Here is a 21462-nt window from a genome sequence, read left to right as displayed (position 1 = left end):
GATACACAAAAGGGAAAGAGAAAGAAATCAAAGCATACTGCTATATAAAATCATCTAATCACAAAGGAAGAGAGAAAGAGAGAAAGGAGTAAAGGAGAGAAAGGAATAAACAGCCAGAAAACAATGAACAAAACGGCACTAGTAAGTCCTTACCTATCAATAATTACTTTAATTGTAAATGGACTAAGTTTAGACAAATATAGGTTAGCTGAATGGATAAAAACAAAACAAACAAACAAACAAGACCCAATATTGTGTATAAAAGAATCACTTCAGTTTTAAGGACACACACAGATTGAGAGTGAAAGGATGGAAAATATATTCCATACAAATGGAAATCAAAAGAAAGCAGGGGTAGCTGCTCTACTTGTATGAAACAAAGTAGACTTTAAGCTAAAAATTCCCAGTAGTAGAAAGGTCATTATATAATAATAAAGGAGTCAATTCATCAAGAAGATACAACAAATATAAATACTTATACACCCAACATCAGAGCACCTAAATATATAAAGCAAACATTAACAGATCTGAAGGGAGACATAGATAGCAATACAGTAATAGCAGGGGACGTCAGTACATTGTCAACAATAGATAGATCATCCAGACAGAAAGTCAATATGGAAACATTGCACTTAAATGACATATTGGACCAGATAGACCTAACTGACATATACAGAACATTCCACCCAACAGCAGCAGAATACACATTCTTCTCATGTACACATGAAATATTCTCCAGGAAAGATCCTATATTAGGCTACAAAGAGTCTTAATATCTTTAAGAAGACTGAAATCATATCATGCATCTTTTCTGACCACTATGGTATGAAACTGGAAATCAATTACAATAAAACTAGAAAATGTACAAGTATGTGGAGATTAACAACACACTACTAAACAAAACATGAGTCAAAGACGTAATCAAAAGGGAAATCAAAACTATCCTGAGACAAATGAAAACAGAAAAACAACAGACCAAAACTTATGGGATACAGCAAAACTGGAGGGAAGTTTATATTGATAAACACCTACATTAAGCAAGAAGAATCTCAAACAACTTAACTTTACACTTGAAGGAACTAGGAAAAGAAGAACAACCTAACTCTAAGTTAGAAGAGGAAGAAAATAACAAAGATCAGAGAGAAAAGAGACTAAATAGATACAGATAGGAAAGAGACTAAATAGAGACTAAAGGGATAACAGAAAAGATCAATGAAACTAAGCAGTTTTTTTTTTTTGAAAAAGAAACAAAATTAACATTTAGCTAAACTAAGAGAAAAACTCAAAAGAGACATTACAACTGATAATATAGAAACACTAAGGATCACGAGAAACTACTATAAACAATTATATACCAACAAATTAGAAAACCTAGAAGAAATGGATAAATTCCTAGGAACATGCAATTTACCAAAACTGGATCATGAAGAAGTAGAAAATCTGAACATGACTAAGGAGGTTGAAGCAGTAATCAATAACCTCCCAACAACAAAAAAAGTCCAGGACCAGATGGCTTCACTGGTAAGTTACACCAAACATTTAAAGAAGAATTAATATTAATCCTTTTCAAACTCTTCCAAAAAATAGAGAATTCTTCCAAATTCATTTTATAAGGCCAATATTACCCTGATACCAAAGCCAGACAAGGATACTACAAGAAAATTAGAGGCCAACATCCCTGATGAATATAGATGCAAAAATACTCAATAAAGTTTTAGCAGACTGAATTCAACAGTACATTAATGGAATCATATACCATGATCAAGTGGGATTTATTCCTGGGATGCAAGGATGGTTCAACATACACATATCAATAAATGAGATACAAAAATGAAGGATAAAAATTAAATGATAATCTCAATAAATGCAAAAAATATTTGACAAAATTTAACATCCTTTCATAATAAAAAGTCTCAATAAACTGGGCATATATAGAACATACCCATGTGTGACAAACCCACAGCTAACATCATACTTAACTCTAAAAGGCCGAAAGCTTTTCCTCTAAGATCAGGAAGGGTGTCTCCTCTAACCACTTCTATTCAACATAATAGTATTGGAAATCCTGGTCAGAGCAATCAGACAAGAAGAAAAAGGCATCCAAATCAAAAAGAAGTAAAACTGTCTCTGTTTGCAAATGGCATGATATTATATATAGAAAGCCCTAATGACTTCACACACAAAAAAAGACCGTTAGAACTAATAAATGATTCAGTGAAGTTGGAAGATACAAATTCAACATTCAAAAATCAGTCGCATTTCTAGGCAATAACAATGAACTACTGGAAAAATAAATTAAGATAACAATCCCATTTATAGTAGCACCAAAAAACAAGAAAATACGTAGGAATAAACTTAACCAAGAAGTTAAAAGACCTCTATACTGACAACTATAAAACACTGATGAAACAAACTGAAGATGACATAAATAAGTGGAAAGATACTCCATGTTCATGGGTCTGAAGAATTAACATTGTTAAAATGTCCATAATACCCAAAGCAATCTACAGATCTGATTCAATATCTATCAAAATTCCCATGGCATTTTTGACAGAATTAGAACAACAATCCTTAAATTTGTATGGAACCACAAAAGACTCCAAAGCAATCCTGAGAAAGAATAAAGCCGGAGGCATCAGGCTTCCTGATTTTAACCATATTACAAAGCTACAGTAATCAAAACAGTATGGTATTAGACATTTAAAGCAGAGATAATACCTATCCTTCTCAACCTGTTCCAAAAAATAGAAAGGGAAGGAAAACTTCCAGACTCATTCGATGAAGCCCGTATTACTTTGATTCCCAAACTAGACAGAAACCCAGCAAAAAAAGAGAACTACAGGCCAATATCCCTGATGAGTACAGATGCAAAAATTCTCAATAAGATACTAGCAAATCGAATTCAACAGCATATAAAAAGAATTATTCACCATGATCAAGTGGGATTCATTCCTGGGCTGCAGGGCTGGTCCAACATTCACAAATCAATCAAGGTGATACATCACATTAATAAAAGAGAAGATAAGAACCATATGATCCTGTCAATCGATGCAGAAAAAACATTTGACAAAATTCAGCATCCTTTCTTAATAGAAACCCTCGAGAAAGTCGGGATAGAAGGAACATACTTAAACATCATAAAAGCCATTTATGAAAAGCCCACAGCTAATATCATCCTCAATGGGGAAAAACTGAAAGCCTTCCCCCTGATCAGGAACACGACAGGGATGTCCACTCTCACCACTGTTGTTTAACATAGTGTTGGAAGTTCTAGCATTAGCAATCAGACAACAAAAGGAAATCAAAGGCATCAAAATTGGCAAAGATGAAGTCAAGCTTTCACTTTTTGCAGATGACATATTATACACGGAAAACCCGACAGACTCCACCAAAAGTCTGCTAGAACTGATACATGAATTCAGCAAAGTCGCAGGATACAAAATTAATGTACAGAAATCAGTTGCATTCTTACTAATAATGAAGCAACACAAAGACAAACTGATCCCATTCACAACTGCACCAAGAATCATAAAATACCTACGAATAAACCTAACCAAAGATATAAAAGATCTGTATGCTAAAAACTATAGAAAGCTTATGAAGGAAATTGAAGAAGATACAAAGAAATGGAAAAACATTCCATGCTCATGGATTGAAAGAATAAATATTGTTAAAATGTCAATACTACCCAAAGCAATCTACACATTCAATGCAATCCCAATCAAAATTGCACCAGCATTCTTCTCAAAGCTAGAACAAGCAATCCTAAAATTTGAATTTTTTTTTTAACGTTTATTTATTTTTGAGACAGAGAGAGACTGAGCATGAATGGGGGAGGGTCAGAGAGAGAGGGAGACACAGAATCCGAAACAGGCTCCAGGCTCTGAGCGGTCAGCACAGAGCCCGACGCGGGGCTTGAACTCACGGACCACGAGATCATGACCTGAGCTGGAGTCGGACGCTTAACCGACTGAGCCATCCAGGCGCCCCAAGGAATCCTAAAATTTGTATGGAATCACAAAAGACCCTGAATAGCCAAAGTAATATTGAAGAAGACCCAAGTGGGAGGCATCACAATCCCAGATTTTAGCCTCTACTACAAAGCTGTAATCATCAAGATAGCATGGTATTGGCACAAAAACAGACACACAGACCAATGGAATAGAAACCCCAGAATTGGACCCACAAAACCATGGCCAACTAATCTTTGGCAAAGCAGGAAAGAATATCCAATGGAAAAAGACAGTCTCTTTAACAAATGGTGCTGGGAGAATTGGACGGCAACATACAGAAGAATGAAACTAGACCACTTTCTTACACCATTCACAAAAATAAACTCAAAATGGATGAAGGACCTGAATGTGAGACAGGAAACCATCAAAACCCTAGAGGAGAAAGCAGGAAAAAACCCCTCTGACCTCAGCTGCAGCAATATCTTACCTGACACATCTCCAAAGGGAAGGGAATTAAAAGCAAAAATGAACTATTGGGACCTCATCAAGATAAAAACTTTCTGCACTGCAAAGGAAACAATCAACAAAACTAAAAGGCAACCAATGGAATGGGAAAAGATATTTGCAAATGACATATGGGACAAAGGGCTAATATCCAAAATCTATAAAGAACTCACCAAACTCCACACCCAAAAAAACAAATAATCCAGTGAAAAAATAGGCAGAAGACATGAACAGACATTTCTCTAAAGAAGACATCCAGATGGCCAACAGGCACATGAAAAGATGCTCAACGTCACTCCTCATCAGGGAAATACAAATCAAAACCACACTGAGATACCACCTCACGCCGGTCAGAGTGGCTGAAATGAACAAATCAGGAGACTATAGATGCTGGTGAGGATGTGGAGAAACGGGGACCCTCTTGCACTGTTGGTGGGAATGCAAACTGGTGCAGTCGCTCTGGAAAACAGTTTGGAGGTTCCTCAAAAAATTAAAAATAGACCTACCCTATGACCCAGCAATAGCACTGCTAGGAATTTACCCAGGGGATACAGGAGTGCTGATGCATAGGGGCACTTGTACCCCAATGTTTATAGCAGCACTTTCAACAATAGCCAAATTATGGAAAGAGCCCAACTGATGAATGGATAAAGAAGTTGTGGTTTATATAAACAATGGAATACTACTTGGCAATGAGAAAGACTGAAATATGGCCTTTTGTAGCAATGTGGATGGAACTGGAGAGTGTTATGCTAAGTGAAATAAGTCATACAGAGACAGACAGATACCATTATGTTTTCACTCTTATGTGGATCCTGAGAAACTTAACAGAAGACCATGGGGAGGGGAAGGGGGAAAAAAAGTCAGAGAGGGAGGGACACAGATCATAAGAGACCCTTAAAAACTGAGAATAAACTGAGGGTTGATGGGAGGTGGGAGGGAGGGGAAAGTGGGTGATGGGCATCGAGGAGGGCACCTGTTAGAATGAGCACTGGGTGTTGTATGGAAACCAATTTGACAACAAATTTCATAAAAAAAAAGATTACTTAAGTAAATTAAAAAAAAAAAAAACCTAAAGAAAAAAAAGACTGAAAATCAACAATCTAAATGTGCAACTCAAAAATTAGAGGAACAACAAGTAGAACAATGAAACTAAAAGCAATAAAAAGAAGTAATAATCCGTTAGTATAAAAAAAACAAAAAACAAAAAAAACCCAGTATGGTATTGTATAAAAACACAGATCAAATAGAGCAGAACAGAAAGCCCAGAAATAAATCCATGCATATATAATCAACTTATTTTTGACAAAGGAGCACAGAATATACAATGGAGAAGGTACAGTCTTTTCAATAAATGGTGTTTGGGAAAACTTGATATTCACATGCAAAAAATGAAACAGGACCCCCTATCTTACACCACACACAAATTCAAGTCAAAATGTTTTGACGATTTGAACATAAGACCTGAAACTCCTGGAAGAAAACACAGGAGAGAAGCTCCTGGATACCGGTCTTTGCAAATATTTTCTGGATTAGACTAACCTTAAGCAAGGCAACAAAAACAAAAATAAACAAGTGGGACTACCTCAAAGTAAAAAGCTTCTGTACAGCAAAGGAAAACCATCAACAAAATGCAAAGCCAACCTAAGGAATGGCAAAAAATATTTGCGAACCACATATCTGATAAGGGGCAATATCCAAAATATATAAGGAACTCACACAATTATTATCAAAAATCCAAGTAACCCAGTTAAAACTTGGGCAAAGGACCTAAACAGACATTTTCACAGAGAAGACATACAAATGGCCAACAGGTACAGGAAAGTGCTCAACATCACTCATCATCAGGGAAATGCAAATCAAAACCATAATGAGATATCACCTTACATGTTGGGATGGCTATTATCAAAAAGACAGACAACAAATGCTGGTGAGGATGTGGAGAAAAGGGAACCCTTGTGCACTGTTGGTGGAAATGTAAACTGGTGCGTATAGCTACTATGGAAAATAGCAAGGAGATTCCTCAAGAAATTTAAAATAGCATTACAATATGATTCATCAATACTACTTCTGGGTATATATCCAAAGGAAATGAAATCACTACCCTGAAGAGGTATTTGTACTTTCATATTCAATGCAGCATTATTCACAATAGCCAAGGTAGGAAAGCAACCGAGGTGTGAAAGAATGGATAAAAAAAATGTGGTATTTACATATATAATGGAGTATTATTCAGCCTTTAAAAAGGGGAACGATGCCATTTGCAACAACATGGATGAACCTGGACAGCATTACGCTAAGTGAAATAGGCCAGACAAAGACAAATACTACATATTATCATTTATATGTGTAATCTTAGAAAAAAAAAAAAAAGAAACAAGAGTCAAACTCTTATAGAAATAGAGTAGATTGGTGGCTGCCAGAGGGTTGGATCAGGATAGGGAACTACACGAGGCTGGTAAAAGGGTACAGACTTTTAGTTGTAAGATGAATAGGGTCTGAAGATCTAATGTGTAACATGGTGATTATAGTTATTGTATAATTGAAATTTGTTAAGAGAGTAGATAGAACCTAAGTGTTCTTACCAAACAAAAAAGGTAAATATTAAAATACTGTAAAGTGGTAGATGGGCTAACTTGGTAGGAATCCTTTCACAAGGTATACATATATCAAATCGTTATGTTATAAACTTTAAATATATTACAATTTTATTTGTCAATTCTATCTTAATAGAGCTGGAGAAAAAAACCCTTAAGCTTTGGAATAAGTTTAACACAGGTTTGAATTCTGGCCTTTCATGTGTCATGGAACCTGGGGTAAATTACTTAACCTATACTAGTTTCCTCATCTATAAAAACAGGGATAGCAAATATATATATCTATTCCAGAAAACTACTTTGCACATGAAATGAAAGAGCTCACACAAAATGCTTGGGATGCTTGGCACACAGAAAGGGCTCAACAGATGCAGCGTCATCAATCACTATGACAGTAACGACGCCCTTAGACCCTCAGTGCATACAGCATGCCAGGCACTGTGCTGGCACTGGGGACACACCGTGAGCACGGCTGACATAGATCTCTCTCAGTCGGGAACTTGTCAGGGAAGAGGAACAAATACGCAAGCACTGAAAAGCGGCAGGAAGCAAAGCATTATGTGGGGTCACAGATGGGAGGCACTTATCCTCGTGTGAGGATTGGTGAGGAAGGCTCCACTAGCAAATGGGGATTAAACTGAAGTAAGTCTAAGGATGTCATCATTTATAATGAAACAGTAGTAGGACTCTTAGGAGCATTTCTTCAGCTCTGAGAAGGGAAAACAAGAAACATGCTGAGCTCACCCCTTAATGTAATCAAAATATGTGCTGACCAATGCTGTCATTTAGAAAACACACACAAGTGTTCTTAGAGCCCTGTAACTGGTGCATCATTTAAATATTTACCCATTTCTTTTACACCATCCACATTTTAAAACAAAGCTGAAATACTCTCTGAAGATAGAAACATCTGAAAGTTTAAGTATAATCGAATTGTCAGATTCTGTGCGTGTAACATCACTTCCACAGAAAGATCTTAGTTATAAGAGGGTCTCAAAGCATGTACTTTAAGGATGACATAAAACTATACATAAAGTATAAAGTCAGCTCCCCATGAAATGGGGGTGATTTGAAGGGGTGTACTGGTGGTGAGTGTGGGAGAAATTGTAGTTAAATTACAGGAAACCTTCAATTACTCAAATTTCCCTGACAGAGGCTAGGGACCTGCTCAGCTCCCCAAAGGGACTCCGTTTTCAGTTTCAGGAGGAAACTACTGGCTGTAGTTCAGGGCTTCCCACTTCTTAAAGCAGAACAACTTCTGTGGTGAGAAGTCACATTTTCTAGTCCCTGTAAGGCCATAACCACGGTTAAGCTGTGCTTCCTAACTGACTATGAAAACAACCTGGGCTCCATCCAAACATTCATTTTAACAAAAGGATTATTACGCATTTCTTTGTAAGGAAATTATAAAACATGACCTATGATACTGAGTGAAACTAGCGTTAGTATTTCTTGACTTTAGAAAAGTGTTTTGGTTTTTGGTTTTTTTTTTTTTCCCTTTCTGGGAAAGCAAAATTAACCAATATATTCTCCAAATAAAACATCTGCTTTCTACCATTATGGGCTATGAATAGCAGGACACGATGGGTGATGACATGGGGCAATTTTCAGTACCGAATGATCATAATACAGACATTTAAAAAATCAAGATGTTTTAAAATATTTTCTTTGGGTTGGCTCTGAGGCCAGGATCTAATGCTCAATCCCAGCCGTGAACAATACAGTCTATACATTTGTGGGCCCTATGTGTCATCGGTCATTTTGCAAAGCACCTAACGAATGTAAGTCAAAACAATATAAACTTGTCGGCAATACAAGAAAAAATGACTCCAAACATATAGCCTTTGGTTAGACTGTCCCAAGACTATCAAAGGTAGCAGGTCTAAATTTTTATTTCCATATTCTGGATACTTAAATATTTACAACAGTTTGGTTGGCAAGCCAGAGATCACAGTTGTGAAAATCTTCAAATGGTTGCATAGTATGTACGAAGGCTGGTCTTTCTTTGGCTACAGATTTTTAAACTGCTTGCTATTTATATATGAATCAGATTTTCTACCAACAGAAACTCACCATTCCCAAACTCGGAGGCTCTTATCGTCAGATGTGCTCACAAATCTCCTGTTCTCATCAACAAAAACAATGGTGTTGACGGCTCCCAAATGCCGGTCATACTCCTGCACAATTTCTCCACTTCGAATGTCCCACTGTACATCAAACAAGACAAGAGGTAAACACAGAAGTGGAGCAGATTTATGAAAATAAAGAGCTATCAGACCTATGGAAAGTGAAGAAGAAAAAAATCTCTAACATAATGTTTTTTACGACCGACTGTTTTCTACTAAAAATAGCCCATTAGCAGTCCCTAAGAGCAGCAAGCGTTAAACAAGTTAATATTCTTTATTCCATCCCCTAATACAACATAAGCTGTAGAAATCTTACTAAAATACTGTGAAAAGACTTACCTGCACAATCTTCTTATCAGACATGCCAGCTACAAAGAGATTTTGCTTATCTTCATCAGGATTAAATTTGACACAATAGGGCACTTTTCGGTTTGTAAACCTTGATATACACTGTCCTAAAACCAAAGACTCAAGTTAAGGTAGGTAAAATAAACCCTGGGATTAAAATCTAGAGATCATCTGCTTAATAAATTTTGGGGAAGGGCAGCCTGCTTGTTCTTTACTATAAACTACATTGTTCCTTTTCACAGATTCTTAATGATTAAAAATAAATTTTTCAAAAGTGAATCATCAATTGCAGAATAGATAAAATGATTATGATGTGTAGCCGGAGTTGAGAGCCACTGTGGGTTAAGAGTATGGGCTTTGGCATTAGACCTTGGCTGAAACCAGTTCGGCCATTTACTAGCTGTGTGACTCTGGAAAAGTTACCTCTTTAAGCTTCAGTTTCGTCGTCTATAGGAATGATAAGAATAATTATAGGGATATTTTAAGAATTGAATGCAACACTGGGCATAAGTGCACAGCACAATGCCTGGTAAACAGTGTTCAATAAATATGAGCTGTTACCTTTCCCCTTAAAACTCAGTAAGACAAAAGATGGTTATACAAAACCATACTGGCCACAACGTACTGATGCAATTAATGTTTGTGAATGTATAAAACCAACTCGCCTATGGGCCTGTAAACTGACTTATCTTAATCAATGTGGGCAATTAAATTTAATGTTGTTCATCAGACATTTATTGTGCTTCCATTATGTGCAATGCCGTGTGCTATGTGATGGAAGAGAACAAAAAGAGCAATTAAATAGTCTATGGAAGATTTCAGATTTGCTGGTCTATCAGCACGTTTGCTTTATAAATTGTATTTGATGGAAACAAAGTTTCATAGTAAAAAAGCTACTTACGTAGCTGAGTTTCAACTCTACCTTTTATGATATTAGCTGATGGTGGTATGAGAATCAGCAGTTACAGATGGCATCATCTGCCACAGAAGACCACTCACACTATTTCATTTACCAATGCTAATGTATAAGATAAATATGGATTAGTATCAGTGAGCTCTTACCTGTCTCAGTGTCCCAGAGCTTAAGATACCTGTCATAAGCTGCACTGAGGAACTGTGTTCCTGCAGTATTAAAGCAGATGTCCCTAACAGCTTTACTGTGACCTAAAGGTGGAGACAATAAAAATGGAGGTGAGGTGAAATATCTCTTAAAACACAAGCACTGTTAAGAGAAATAGCATTTTCAAGCCACACTGTGAGTCAAATCTCTGAAATCCTATTCCCTGACTTACTGACTCAGAGTTCAGTTAGGTGTGGGCTTGGGAACGTAGGAGGTTTTTTTATTTCCCCTTCAAAAAGCTCCCTAGGTGTTTCTGAGGCATAACATTTCGGTAAGAACCAAGAGACAAGGGGTAACTTTTTTTTTTTTTTTGAAGTTGGTCATAGCAATCTTTTAATATGTAATACACATAACTGATGACTAAGCAGTCAAGAATTTAAGGAAACATAACAGGCCAATTATTGCCAACGAAAAAGAAGGGACCAGTGACATGTTGGAGGTTCGCTCTCCAGATTACTCACTAAGTGAAACAAAGTGACCTGACCCTCAAGTTCACGGAATCACAGCCCTTCTTCAGTAGCTGTGGATTTCTGTGATCACATTACCAAGTTTCACAGAAGTGAATTCAGAATCTCCGAGACTAATAAACCTTTTTGAAACAAATATCAATTTCTATTTTAAGACAGCATTTTGACAATATATTAATTTTAAAGTGCTTTGCTTGGAAATCAATCCTGCCAGGCCAGTCAACTCTTCTGAAAGTTACAGAGACAAATAAAATGTGGCTAAATGAAAGCAGAAAGTTTCCTATTCTTTATCACCCCATCATGACCAAGACTGACAAGTACAATTGTGCAAAATGTGCACTGCACAAATTGTCAACCACACACAGCAGCCCTGAACCAGCACCACCAGTGAGCTAGTCAGGCAATGTGCTACAGTAATTAGGCATTCTTTTCTACAGCAAGAGTCCCATCTTCCGAAAGCAGGTAATTTTCAGTTTTCCACTGAAAAACTGCCAGGGAGCGGCGGGGAGACAGATGGGGACCAAATCCACTAAATGTACAGGAGGCATTTTGTTCCCCCGTACACTGCTGAGAGCCTTCCCACAAGTCCTCCTATAGGCACCTTGGGCAGTATTTATTTGTGGGGTGAGGCCCTAAAATCATAACAAAGCCTGTAGAATGGACTCCCGCTTGAATCTAAAACCAGAGCCACTACGATTTACACAAACAGTGTTTCGATGATGTACAGTTAAATCTGGAAACATAACCAGCCTTCATGTGAAATCTGCCCAAGACTGTAAACTATTCTCTGCCAGAAAGGTTTGCCACGAAGCTGTTCTCTTTTTGGCCTTGTTTTCTCCTTCAAGGAGTTCACTCAATCTTATCCTTTTGTATGCTGTAGCTGTCAATTCCTAACTTCTCTTCAAAGCTCAACATCTGGCCATCTAATTGCTTACTGGAAATTTTCATCTCCATATCCCAAAGGCAGCTCAAACTTAACAAGTGATACCTCATCATCCTCTTCTGTTCCCTCTCTTGGCGAATGGCACAACCATTCACCCAGCCAGCTGGGAGTCACCCTAGATTCCTGCTGCACTCTTATCAATTACATCCACTAAGTCCTGCTGATTTTTAACTCTTGATTGTTTTTCCTCTCTATGCGCCGCTTTAGTCCAGACTCTTAGCATTTCTAATCTAGACCAATGAAATAACCCTGTAATTCATTTCCCTGCCAGCGGGCCTGCCCCACCAAAACATCTTCCATGCTGTCACTGTGATCTCTATAAACTTCAAATCTAATTAAGCTAATTTCCTGCAAAAGCCATTTTAATGGATGGCTTTCCAAGGTCCTCTGGATAGATTCTACACTCCTTATTTTTTTTAATTTTTAAAAAACTTAGTTTATTTATTTTTGAGAGACAGAGAGAGAGAGCGAGAGAGAGAGAGCACGAGAGTGTGAGTGTGGGCGTACATGTGGGGGAGGGGCAGAAAGAGAGAGGGAGACACAGAATCCAAAACAGGCTCCAGGCTCTGAGCTGTCAGCACAGAGCCCAATGTGGGGCTCGAACTCACAAATCGTGAGATCATGACCTGAGCCGAAGTCGGACGCTTAACTGAGCCACCCAGGCACCCCGATTCTGCACTCCCTACTAAGGGCATGTAAGGTCCTCCATGCCTTGCCTCTTGTTATACTCCTTTCTCTGCTTGTCATCTCTCACCATATTCCATACCCTGGCAATTCCGAAATATACCTGGCTGTCCCAAAGCAGCATGCTTTCTCAAACCACTTTTGCTTTTCTTCTCAGTTCCCTTTTTTGTCTGTTTGGGAGGACTTAGTCCCTCTTCAAGACTCAGCTCAAGTTTTTGAAGACTTTCCTTCATTATCGGTACAATAAAATTACTGTCAATGATGTTATCTTAGTTTAAAAAAGTCTTTCCAAACAGGGGCTCCTGGGTGGCTCAGTCGGTTAAGCGTCCGACTTTGGCTCAGGTCATGTTCTTGTGGTTCCTGGGTTCAAGCCCCGTGTCGGGCTCTGTGCTGACAGCCTGCTTCAGAGTCTGTGTCTCTCGTCTCCCTCTCTCTCTGCCCCTCCCCTACTCATGCTGTCTCTCTCTCTCTCTCTCTTAAAAATAAATAAACATTAAAAAAAAAAAGTCTTTCCAAACAGATTTATAGCCAGAGATAAAAGAAGTATTACCAATAAATGTTCGTAGACAGCGCCTGTCTCCATAAACCTCCCATAGCTGGGGGAAAAAAAACACAGAGAAATTAAATTTAATAGAAGACTTGGGTAAAACGACAAGTTTCAATCAATAACAACAGTCATATGCTGGCTATGTGTGTGCATATATGTGTGTACAGGGGATTTAACCAAAGGCATTATATTTAAGGGAACATGTTGCTTAGAGCTGTTAGTCTATGTTGCAACATTTGAACCATACACACACACACACACACACACACACACACACACACACACAAATTTGAAATCTGACACTGAAAGATACACCAAAATATCAAGAGAACATAGATGGAGCTAATAAAAGTGACTTTCACTTCTTGTTCTTTTCTGTATTTGATATATTTTCTATGATGAAAACTTTTATGTAATATTATGAGCTACTTCTGGAAGAATTAAATACTATCAAAAACTGCCATGTTTATAACATTTTGGTCCTTACCAAATGTATTTCATTTTTTTGGAACTTACTGAAGCCACAAAATATTATAGAAGCTATATGGAAATGATGATCTACACTATAATAGGCTAATAATTCTCATCACATCTAAAGTGAATTAATACAATAGTTTCAAAACTACCTTTATTCTTGCCTACCTCAAATCAAACCGTTGGTAATGTTACTAATGTTCTAAAACAGCACTTCCTGGCCACCCAGTGCCAACAGCATAAACTCTCAGTTCCCGCAGCATACCAGGCAAAGGACTTCCAGGACCTACCTGGTCCTTGGCCTATGACTGTTGCCACTCTGTATCTCTCAGATTCGAGACTCCAGAAACCACAAACTTACAGTGTTCAGCACACGCCATGCCTATGCATCCTATTCACTCTTTTTGGACCTGCTCCACTCCCTACACTCCCCACCCCCGCCATCCCCTTTACTTAGTTACCCTCCTACTGAAGTGTGCTTCCTCTTTGAAAACAGAGCACCTTATGCCAGGTTCTATAAGCATCATTTACATCATAAAGAAATGATCACCCTAAGGGCAGGGAGAGGGTCTTTTTTAAACTTTTTAATTTTTTTTTAACATTTATTTATTTTTGAGACAGAGAGAGACAGAGCATGAACAGGGGAGGGGCAGAGAGAGAGGGAGACACAGAATCTGAAACAGGCTCCAGGCTCTGAGCTGTCAGCACAGAGCCCGACGCGGGGCTCGAACTCACGGACTGAACTCATGAACCGTGAGATCATGACCTGAGCCGAAGTCAGAGGCTTAACCGACCAAGCCACCCAGGCGCCCCATGGAGAGGGTCTTAATATATTTTTAGTCTTGGCCTGTTGACATATTAGGTACCTAAAAAATGCTTAGGAAATGAAGTAAATTGAACTCTATGTTTTTTCAATTGGTCAGAAAGACCTTAATCTTAATATAGTTTGTATGAAGTGAAAGTTAAAGGAAACAAGGTTTTTTTACTCCAAACTGTTAGCCTGTCATTTTAAGCTATTGAGTAGAGACAATTGCCTAAATGACTGCCCTCATCAAGAAAAGCTACCTTCACATATCATTGAGTTGTTTACACAGAGTACAATTTTAATGATTCAACTTTCTAAGCCTCAAGAGTACTAGAGGGCTGATATGTCTTGACCATCATAATAATGCAGACACAGAAGACACAAAAAAGAGCACTATTCTTTCAGATTTTAGTTTTAAAAAGGCTTCTCCCATGTTCAAGTTGATATGCTCTGGCAACTGAGCTTTTTCCCCACATACTCTATAGCTGAAACTTAACCTTAAAGTGGAGCTTCCCAAGACGGTACAACCTGAGAGAAGAGGCTGGGAGCAGTTCTGCTACTTGGTGTCTACTTGCATTTATAAGAAAAAGGATGAATTATGTTACCTACTTTTTGAAATGGGATTTCTATCATGTGTCCTCTCTACCTCATAAGGTCCTGAGGAACAAATGAACTCATATTTGTTACGTATCCAAAGCCCCTATAAAAATACATTATTAGTGATTAAATATTTATATATATAAAGCCAAAGTGATTGATTACATCCTAATCAGTTATCTAAGCTTACAAATGAGCCTAGACAGTTGGACCACAGAGCCATATTTGAATCAACATGTTTGGAAGCAATTCATAAATGGCTGCATTCACGGGGCCTAATAGAAAATAATTAGCCTCTAGTTGCCTAGCAAACCCAAATTTATTTATAATTAACCGAATAGACTTAACCAAAGCACTAGCATTGCAGCACTCCTACTCTGTTACTGAAAACTCACCTTAATTTTACAGTCCATGGAACAAGACAGCAATAAATGGCCAGAGAGAGGAAACAATCTGACAGCACTGACGCCCTATAAAAAGGTATTACAGTTATCAATCAGAAGGAGTCTAATGTCCGCTAAAGTGAAACAAGGAAAGTATGATATATTTTTAAGCAACCTAATTTACTGTTTTTCTTAATTCCAAAAATCATGCCCCAGAATAACCTTTGTTAGTAGTCCAAGAGCAGCCCTTATTGACACTAAGCTTTTGAAGATTTGTTTTTTGACCTTTAATACTGACTTTCTCACCCCAGGGAATTCTTAGTCAATCAAGTTGCTAATGCTCTCTCTCCTCTTCCTACTTTTATTCAGTTCCTTTGCTCTTTGCTAGGAGCTGGAAAATTATCAGTTGGAATAGTGCAGATGACCAAGAATATCAACATCAAAAGTTTCAAGTATCTTGTCTCTGCATCAGTTTAAATATTATCATGGTTTATAAACCAGAAACCATCTAATCTTCTCTTAAGCATGATAATCCCAAGAGCTAAGGCAACATTACTGAGGTCTTAGTGCCACTACCAACCCATTATTCACTGCTGTGGTTCCAGAAAAAAGCAGATTGGGCAGGAATATGTGGGGAAAGGCTTGGGTTACCCATAAGGGGATAGGACACCAATTATGAATGTGATGTCATGGCCAATCCATATGACCACTTTGCTTACCTTCGTATGTCCAGACCACACATGAATTTGTTTCTTGGGAAGATAACACTTCTCAGGTGGCACAGTAGACCGCAGATTAACACCAACATCCTGAGGTATGTGAAGATAGGATCTGCCTTGGTAGTCATACATTTCTTTAACTGAAATAAGAAAACAAAGGAAAGCAGTGAACAAATATAAGCTACAGTCATAAAATCTATAACCTTAAATGATAACATTTTTTAAAAAATTTTTTTAACGTTTTTTTATTTATTTTTGAGACAGAGAGAGACAGAGCATGAGCAGGGGAGGGGCAAAGAGAGAGGGAGACACAGAATCTGAAGCAGGCTCCAGGCTCTGAGCTGTCAGCACAGAGCCCGACGTGGGGCTCGAACTCACAGACTGTGAGATCATGACCTGAACTGAAGTCGGACACCCAGCCGACTGAGCCACCCAGGCACCCCTGATAACATTTTATTCATAGGGATATTGTTCCCTATTAAGGTTTAGGTACTAACATTCTGATGAAGTTAAGACCAAGAGTCAGCTAAAATTTAGTTCTTGAAGTCACTGCTATTGTTTACAATTAGAGGTAATACTTTGGAATTTCTAAATACCCAGAGACTATCAGACCTTTAAATAAGATCTATACTTCTTTTATTTAGTTATACATTTTAATGATATAAAAAAGACTTCACTGCAGCATAATTACAGCGAGGGAAGAAAAGATAATACTTGAGCCTTGTGAGTCACTGGCAAAGACTCAGAAGCAAACCAGGATAAAAAAAGAAGTTAAAAATATCAACTACCCTTTTTCCCTGTTTTCCTCTTTTATGCCCTTCCAGGTTCCTATTCCATTCTCTTCTCCACTTTCAACATAAAGTTTACAGTGAAGTCACTGGTGGCACTTAAATGGCATAGTATATATAAAACATTTAGCGGCATGCCTGGCACAGAATAGTCCTCAATAGATGTGGGCTGTTACATTTATTATGGCTGCAAGCACCACAGTACTCAACAGACTCCTTGGAGAGAAAACTCCAGAAAACGGGAGTTTGAGAAATCGAATATGGCCTCATCAAACCTAAATATTTGATATGTGATCAATGTTAGAATAACCAATACATCAGTACTAAATTATTCCTTACAGTTTGCTAATCACTACATAATTTTCCAAAGGTAACTAATTATTAATGAACCAGGTACATTTGGGAATACTTATAATTCATTTTGGACTATAGTTCCTGATGTAAAGGAAATAGGCATTTCCTTCCACGTATCAAAATTAGTATAAGAATTTTAATCTCCAGTCCATTCACATGAAAAAAAAAGTTTTTCTTGTAAAGTATAATTTAGTAACAATTATGAATGAGGAGGATATCTGGAGAGTATCTGGCTTGGGTTAAAAACAAAAAGTTAAAATGACTGGAGCAAGAGTCTGTTCTGAGGAAACAATAGATTTGTGGACAATTCAGACCTCTTCTTTATCTGCCATTTTTAATTTTTTTTTTTTTTTTTTTTTTTTTACGTTTATTTTCGAGACAGAGAGAGACAGAGCATGAACGGGGGAGGGGCAGACAGAGAGGGAGACACAGAACCGGAAGCAGGCTCCAGACTCTGAGCCATCAGCCCAGAGCCCGACGTGGGGCTCGAGCTCACGGTCTGTGAGATCATGACCTGAGCTGAAGTCGGACGTTCAACCGACTGAGCCACCCAGGCGCCCCTATCTGCCATTTTTAAAAATTCACTAGCACTTTGAAGAATCATCTGTGGCAATCATTAATCATGCTATTTTCTCTCCTTTATTAGAATACAGAAGAGTCTGGTATAATTTCTTCGAGATGCGAACAGTCAAATACAATTATTCTTAATACAGTGAAGCACAGCAGCTGATTAATAAGGGCAATTGATACTATATGAACAGAGAACAGAGTAGATATCTGAAAGTTTATCATAAAAATGAAGAAGCATAAAAAATATATTACCATGTAAGATTGTCTTCTCCTCCCCAGGTTTCTCTTCTTCCTGTTTGCCTTTTTTCTGCCTCTTGGCCGTGATTTCATCTAATTCTTTTTGTTCTTCCTAAGGAAATTAAGAAGTGAACTTTAAAATGGATGCTTTAGAACCCCACCTTGCCCAAGGCTGATTATAAATACTTTATGATGAGGTCCACTTTTTGGTGAAGCAATAGCTATAAGTATGTCTCTCGGATAACAATCTCAACTCTTTGACGGATTACAAAATGACATTAACAAATAAAAGGTACTAGTTGATACTTTTAAAATCATTTTATACAAAACCCATCCTTCTGGAACACCTAGAAGCAAATTTAATGTGTTATGCTAATTATGTAAGTGAAAAGACAAAGCAATTAGAAAATCTACTACTGTAAAGGAAACTCAGTTTTAGGACATAATGTTGTTCTCCAGTAATGACAGCTTTTACTAAGCCATAAGCATATAAGCAATGACTACAGATCTGTGACAACTTTTATGGGAGGAGCAGTGGAAGGAAGGTGGGGTAGTAATAAGTCCCTATCTATAATAACAAAGACGTCAACAGATGATGTCTAATGTAAATAAAAAGCAGCATATGTATATAATTGAGATACATAGATGAAAGATACAGCTAGAACATAAGCTTCATGAGGACAGGATTTTCTTGATCTTGTCCACTGCTATATCCCTAAGACCTACAAGAGTCACTGGCCCATAGAGACAGTAGGATTTGGAAGGGGGAAGGGGCAGATAGGGGTCTATAGTTTTATTTTATAAACTTCATGGTATTATTATTTTAAAATATAGATAATTATTAAAATTTTTAATATAAATATGTTAATAAATAAAACCCATCATCAATCCTAAAATCATAGAAAGGCTAATTTAGTATTCTAGATACTCACATTACTCTCTGAATATCTAGTATCAGAAGAACACCTACCACAATAGTTTAACAGCATTATCAACTTTTATTAAATTTTAACTTTTCTTAAAAATTGTTCAATATTGTATTTTAATTAAAAATATGGAAGAAAATCAGGGTGCCCAGGTGGCTCAGCTGGTTAGGCGTCCGACTTCGGCTCGGATCATGATCTCATGGCTCATGATTTCAAGCCCCGTGTCGGGCTCTGTGCTGACAGCTCGCAGCCTGGAGCCTGCTTCGGATTCTGGGTCTCCCTCTCTCTCTACCCATTCCCCACTCATGCTCTGTCTATCTCAACAAAAATGAAATAAAATAAAAAACCAAAAAGGTATTTAAAAAAATACGGAAGAAAATATATCAGAAAAAGGATAAATAAAAATATTCCCAGGGCACCTGGGTGGCTCAGTCGGTTGAGCGTCTGAGTCTTGATCTCGGCTCACGTCATGATCTCAGAGTTTGTGGAATCGAGCCCTGTAAGTCAGGTTCTGTGCTGATAGTGCAGAGACTGCTTGGGATTCTCTCTCTCCCTCTCTGCCACTTGCCTGCTCATGCTCTCTCTCTCTCCCTCAAAATAAATAAATAAACTTAAAAAAATATTCCCAAGAAAAATTTAAAAATCTTAGTGTATTTTCTCAGCCATGGCAGGGAAATTCTAATGAGTCATCATTTGGTTCTCTAAGGAAATCTCAAGTTTATTAACATAGATATCCTTCATAGACACACAGCATCTACCTGAATTGGCAATGAAAAACATCAAAACTTACTTCTGAGGGTTTGGCTACATCTTTTTCATCCACATATTTTGCCCATGGTCCCAAGAAACCATCAATATTAGATGCATCATTTTCTTTAAACTTTTTTCTTTTTTCTATTTTTTTCTGACCAGTTTCAAACACAGTTAAACCTACATTAAAAAAGAGATTACAAACATGGATATTTTTTAAAGAAACAGCATTTATATAAATACATATATAGAGCATATATGTTTTTACTTTGTATGGCTAAAGAAAAGTGATTGTTCAAGTGACCAAAGATTTATTTAAAAACACAAAATAAAATCTATATGAATCTGCCAGATAGACCAACTCATGGTATACAAAAAGAGACTCAACCTTCTGGGAAGAGAAGCTTCCTACTGTTCCCAATATTTTGCAAATCCTCATCTATTTAAAGAAAAGACTCAGCTATGTAATCCTACAATGATACACAATCCTTTTAATGAATCATGGACCTAGATCAGTAGATTTTACCACTTTTTGAAAGAAATCCAGCAATTTAATATTGCTAAATAATGATAAAGCTACTTTTGAAAGCAAGAATAAATTAAAATTTATCATTTAAAAACTGAATTAGGTTAAATTACATTAGGAAATTAATAATTTTGATTCACTTGTAATTCAACAATATTAATTAAACAAGGTTTCACAAGAATCTGGTATTCTTCCAAGTGATCTCAATCTAAACTTGACCTCTAAATCATAAATCTTAGAATTAAAAAGAAAGGAGGAAAGAGGGTGTTTCTGGTTGAGGTTCTGATTTGATCAGTAGGAGGTGGCACTCTGGGTGCTGGCACTAAATTGGAAAAGGTTTATGGGTCACAGTCGCAATCTAACTACATAAAAGATACGGCTTGTAGAGGTCTAACTTAAAAAAGCTTACCTATATTAATTCAAATCAGTTTCCTTCAGGTTGCATGTTACAACAAAAGCTTGTTAAAATTCTATTTTAACAATAATGTAGCTGGATGATATGATATAGGGTCTGTAGCTACTAACTAGAAGTCCTCATACAACCATATTCTTTTTCTAATGAGCATATTTTATGGGTAAGATTCCAATGATGAGCTTTGTGAGAAGTTAGCATTTAGAATATGACGCTTTGTCTTGTAAGTACAAAATGAAAATTTGCACAAACATATCTTCTAAAACACATATTCAAACTCAGCCTTCAAACCTTTAAAGATAATCTTTACAGACAATGTATAATAAAATTTGTTCTGCTCTGTAAAAACGGAGCTTGACGTTAGTGTTGAGAAACAAATTGCCAACATTAGCTACACATTAATTATAATTTATTGAATGATTTCTACATGGTTGGCACTGTGCCTAGTGCTCATCACAACCCAGAATAATAGGTACCAACATCTTCCCTACAAGGTTGCACACCTAGTTGAGTGGCAAAAACAAGCTCTAAACTATAATAGTTCTAAATGATACTGCTCTAAAATATATCACTGTGTTGTCTCAGCTTAAAATAAAACCAACCTAATAAAACACTAGTTTTTTCTTACTGCT

At 37.2% G+C, this 21462-nt stretch overlaps 1 protein-coding gene across 1 annotated transcript in view; it reads right to left on the bottom strand.

Annotated features, from left to right (window-relative positions):
* Positions 1–21462, bottom strand: part of CDC40 (cell division cycle 40) — a 60461-nt gene that overhangs the window by 7203 nt on the left and 31796 nt on the right. The window contains exons 6-13 of the mRNA XM_007078730.3: positions 19933–20072; positions 18232–18328; positions 16268–16407; positions 15561–15635; positions 13293–13338; positions 10591–10692; positions 9520–9635; positions 9128–9261 (exon numbers count right to left, since the gene is read on the bottom strand). Of these exons, the coding sequence (XP_007078792.1) occupies positions 9128–9261; positions 9520–9635; positions 10591–10692; positions 13293–13338; positions 15561–15635; positions 16268–16407; positions 18232–18328; positions 19933–20072 (850 nt within the window). The remainder of the gene's footprint in view (positions 1–9127; positions 9262–9519; positions 9636–10590; positions 10693–13292; positions 13339–15560; positions 15636–16267; positions 16408–18231; positions 18329–19932; positions 20073–21462) is intronic.

The sequence above is a fragment of the Panthera tigris genome, chromosome B2, assembly GCF_018350195.1.
Source record: "Panthera tigris isolate Pti1 chromosome B2, P.tigris_Pti1_mat1.1, whole genome shotgun sequence".
In the NCBI taxonomy this organism is placed as follows: Eukaryota; Metazoa; Chordata; class Mammalia; order Carnivora; family Felidae; genus Panthera; species Panthera tigris.
Note: the sequence above shows the minus strand (reverse complement) of the source record. Positions and strands in the feature narration are given on the sequence as shown.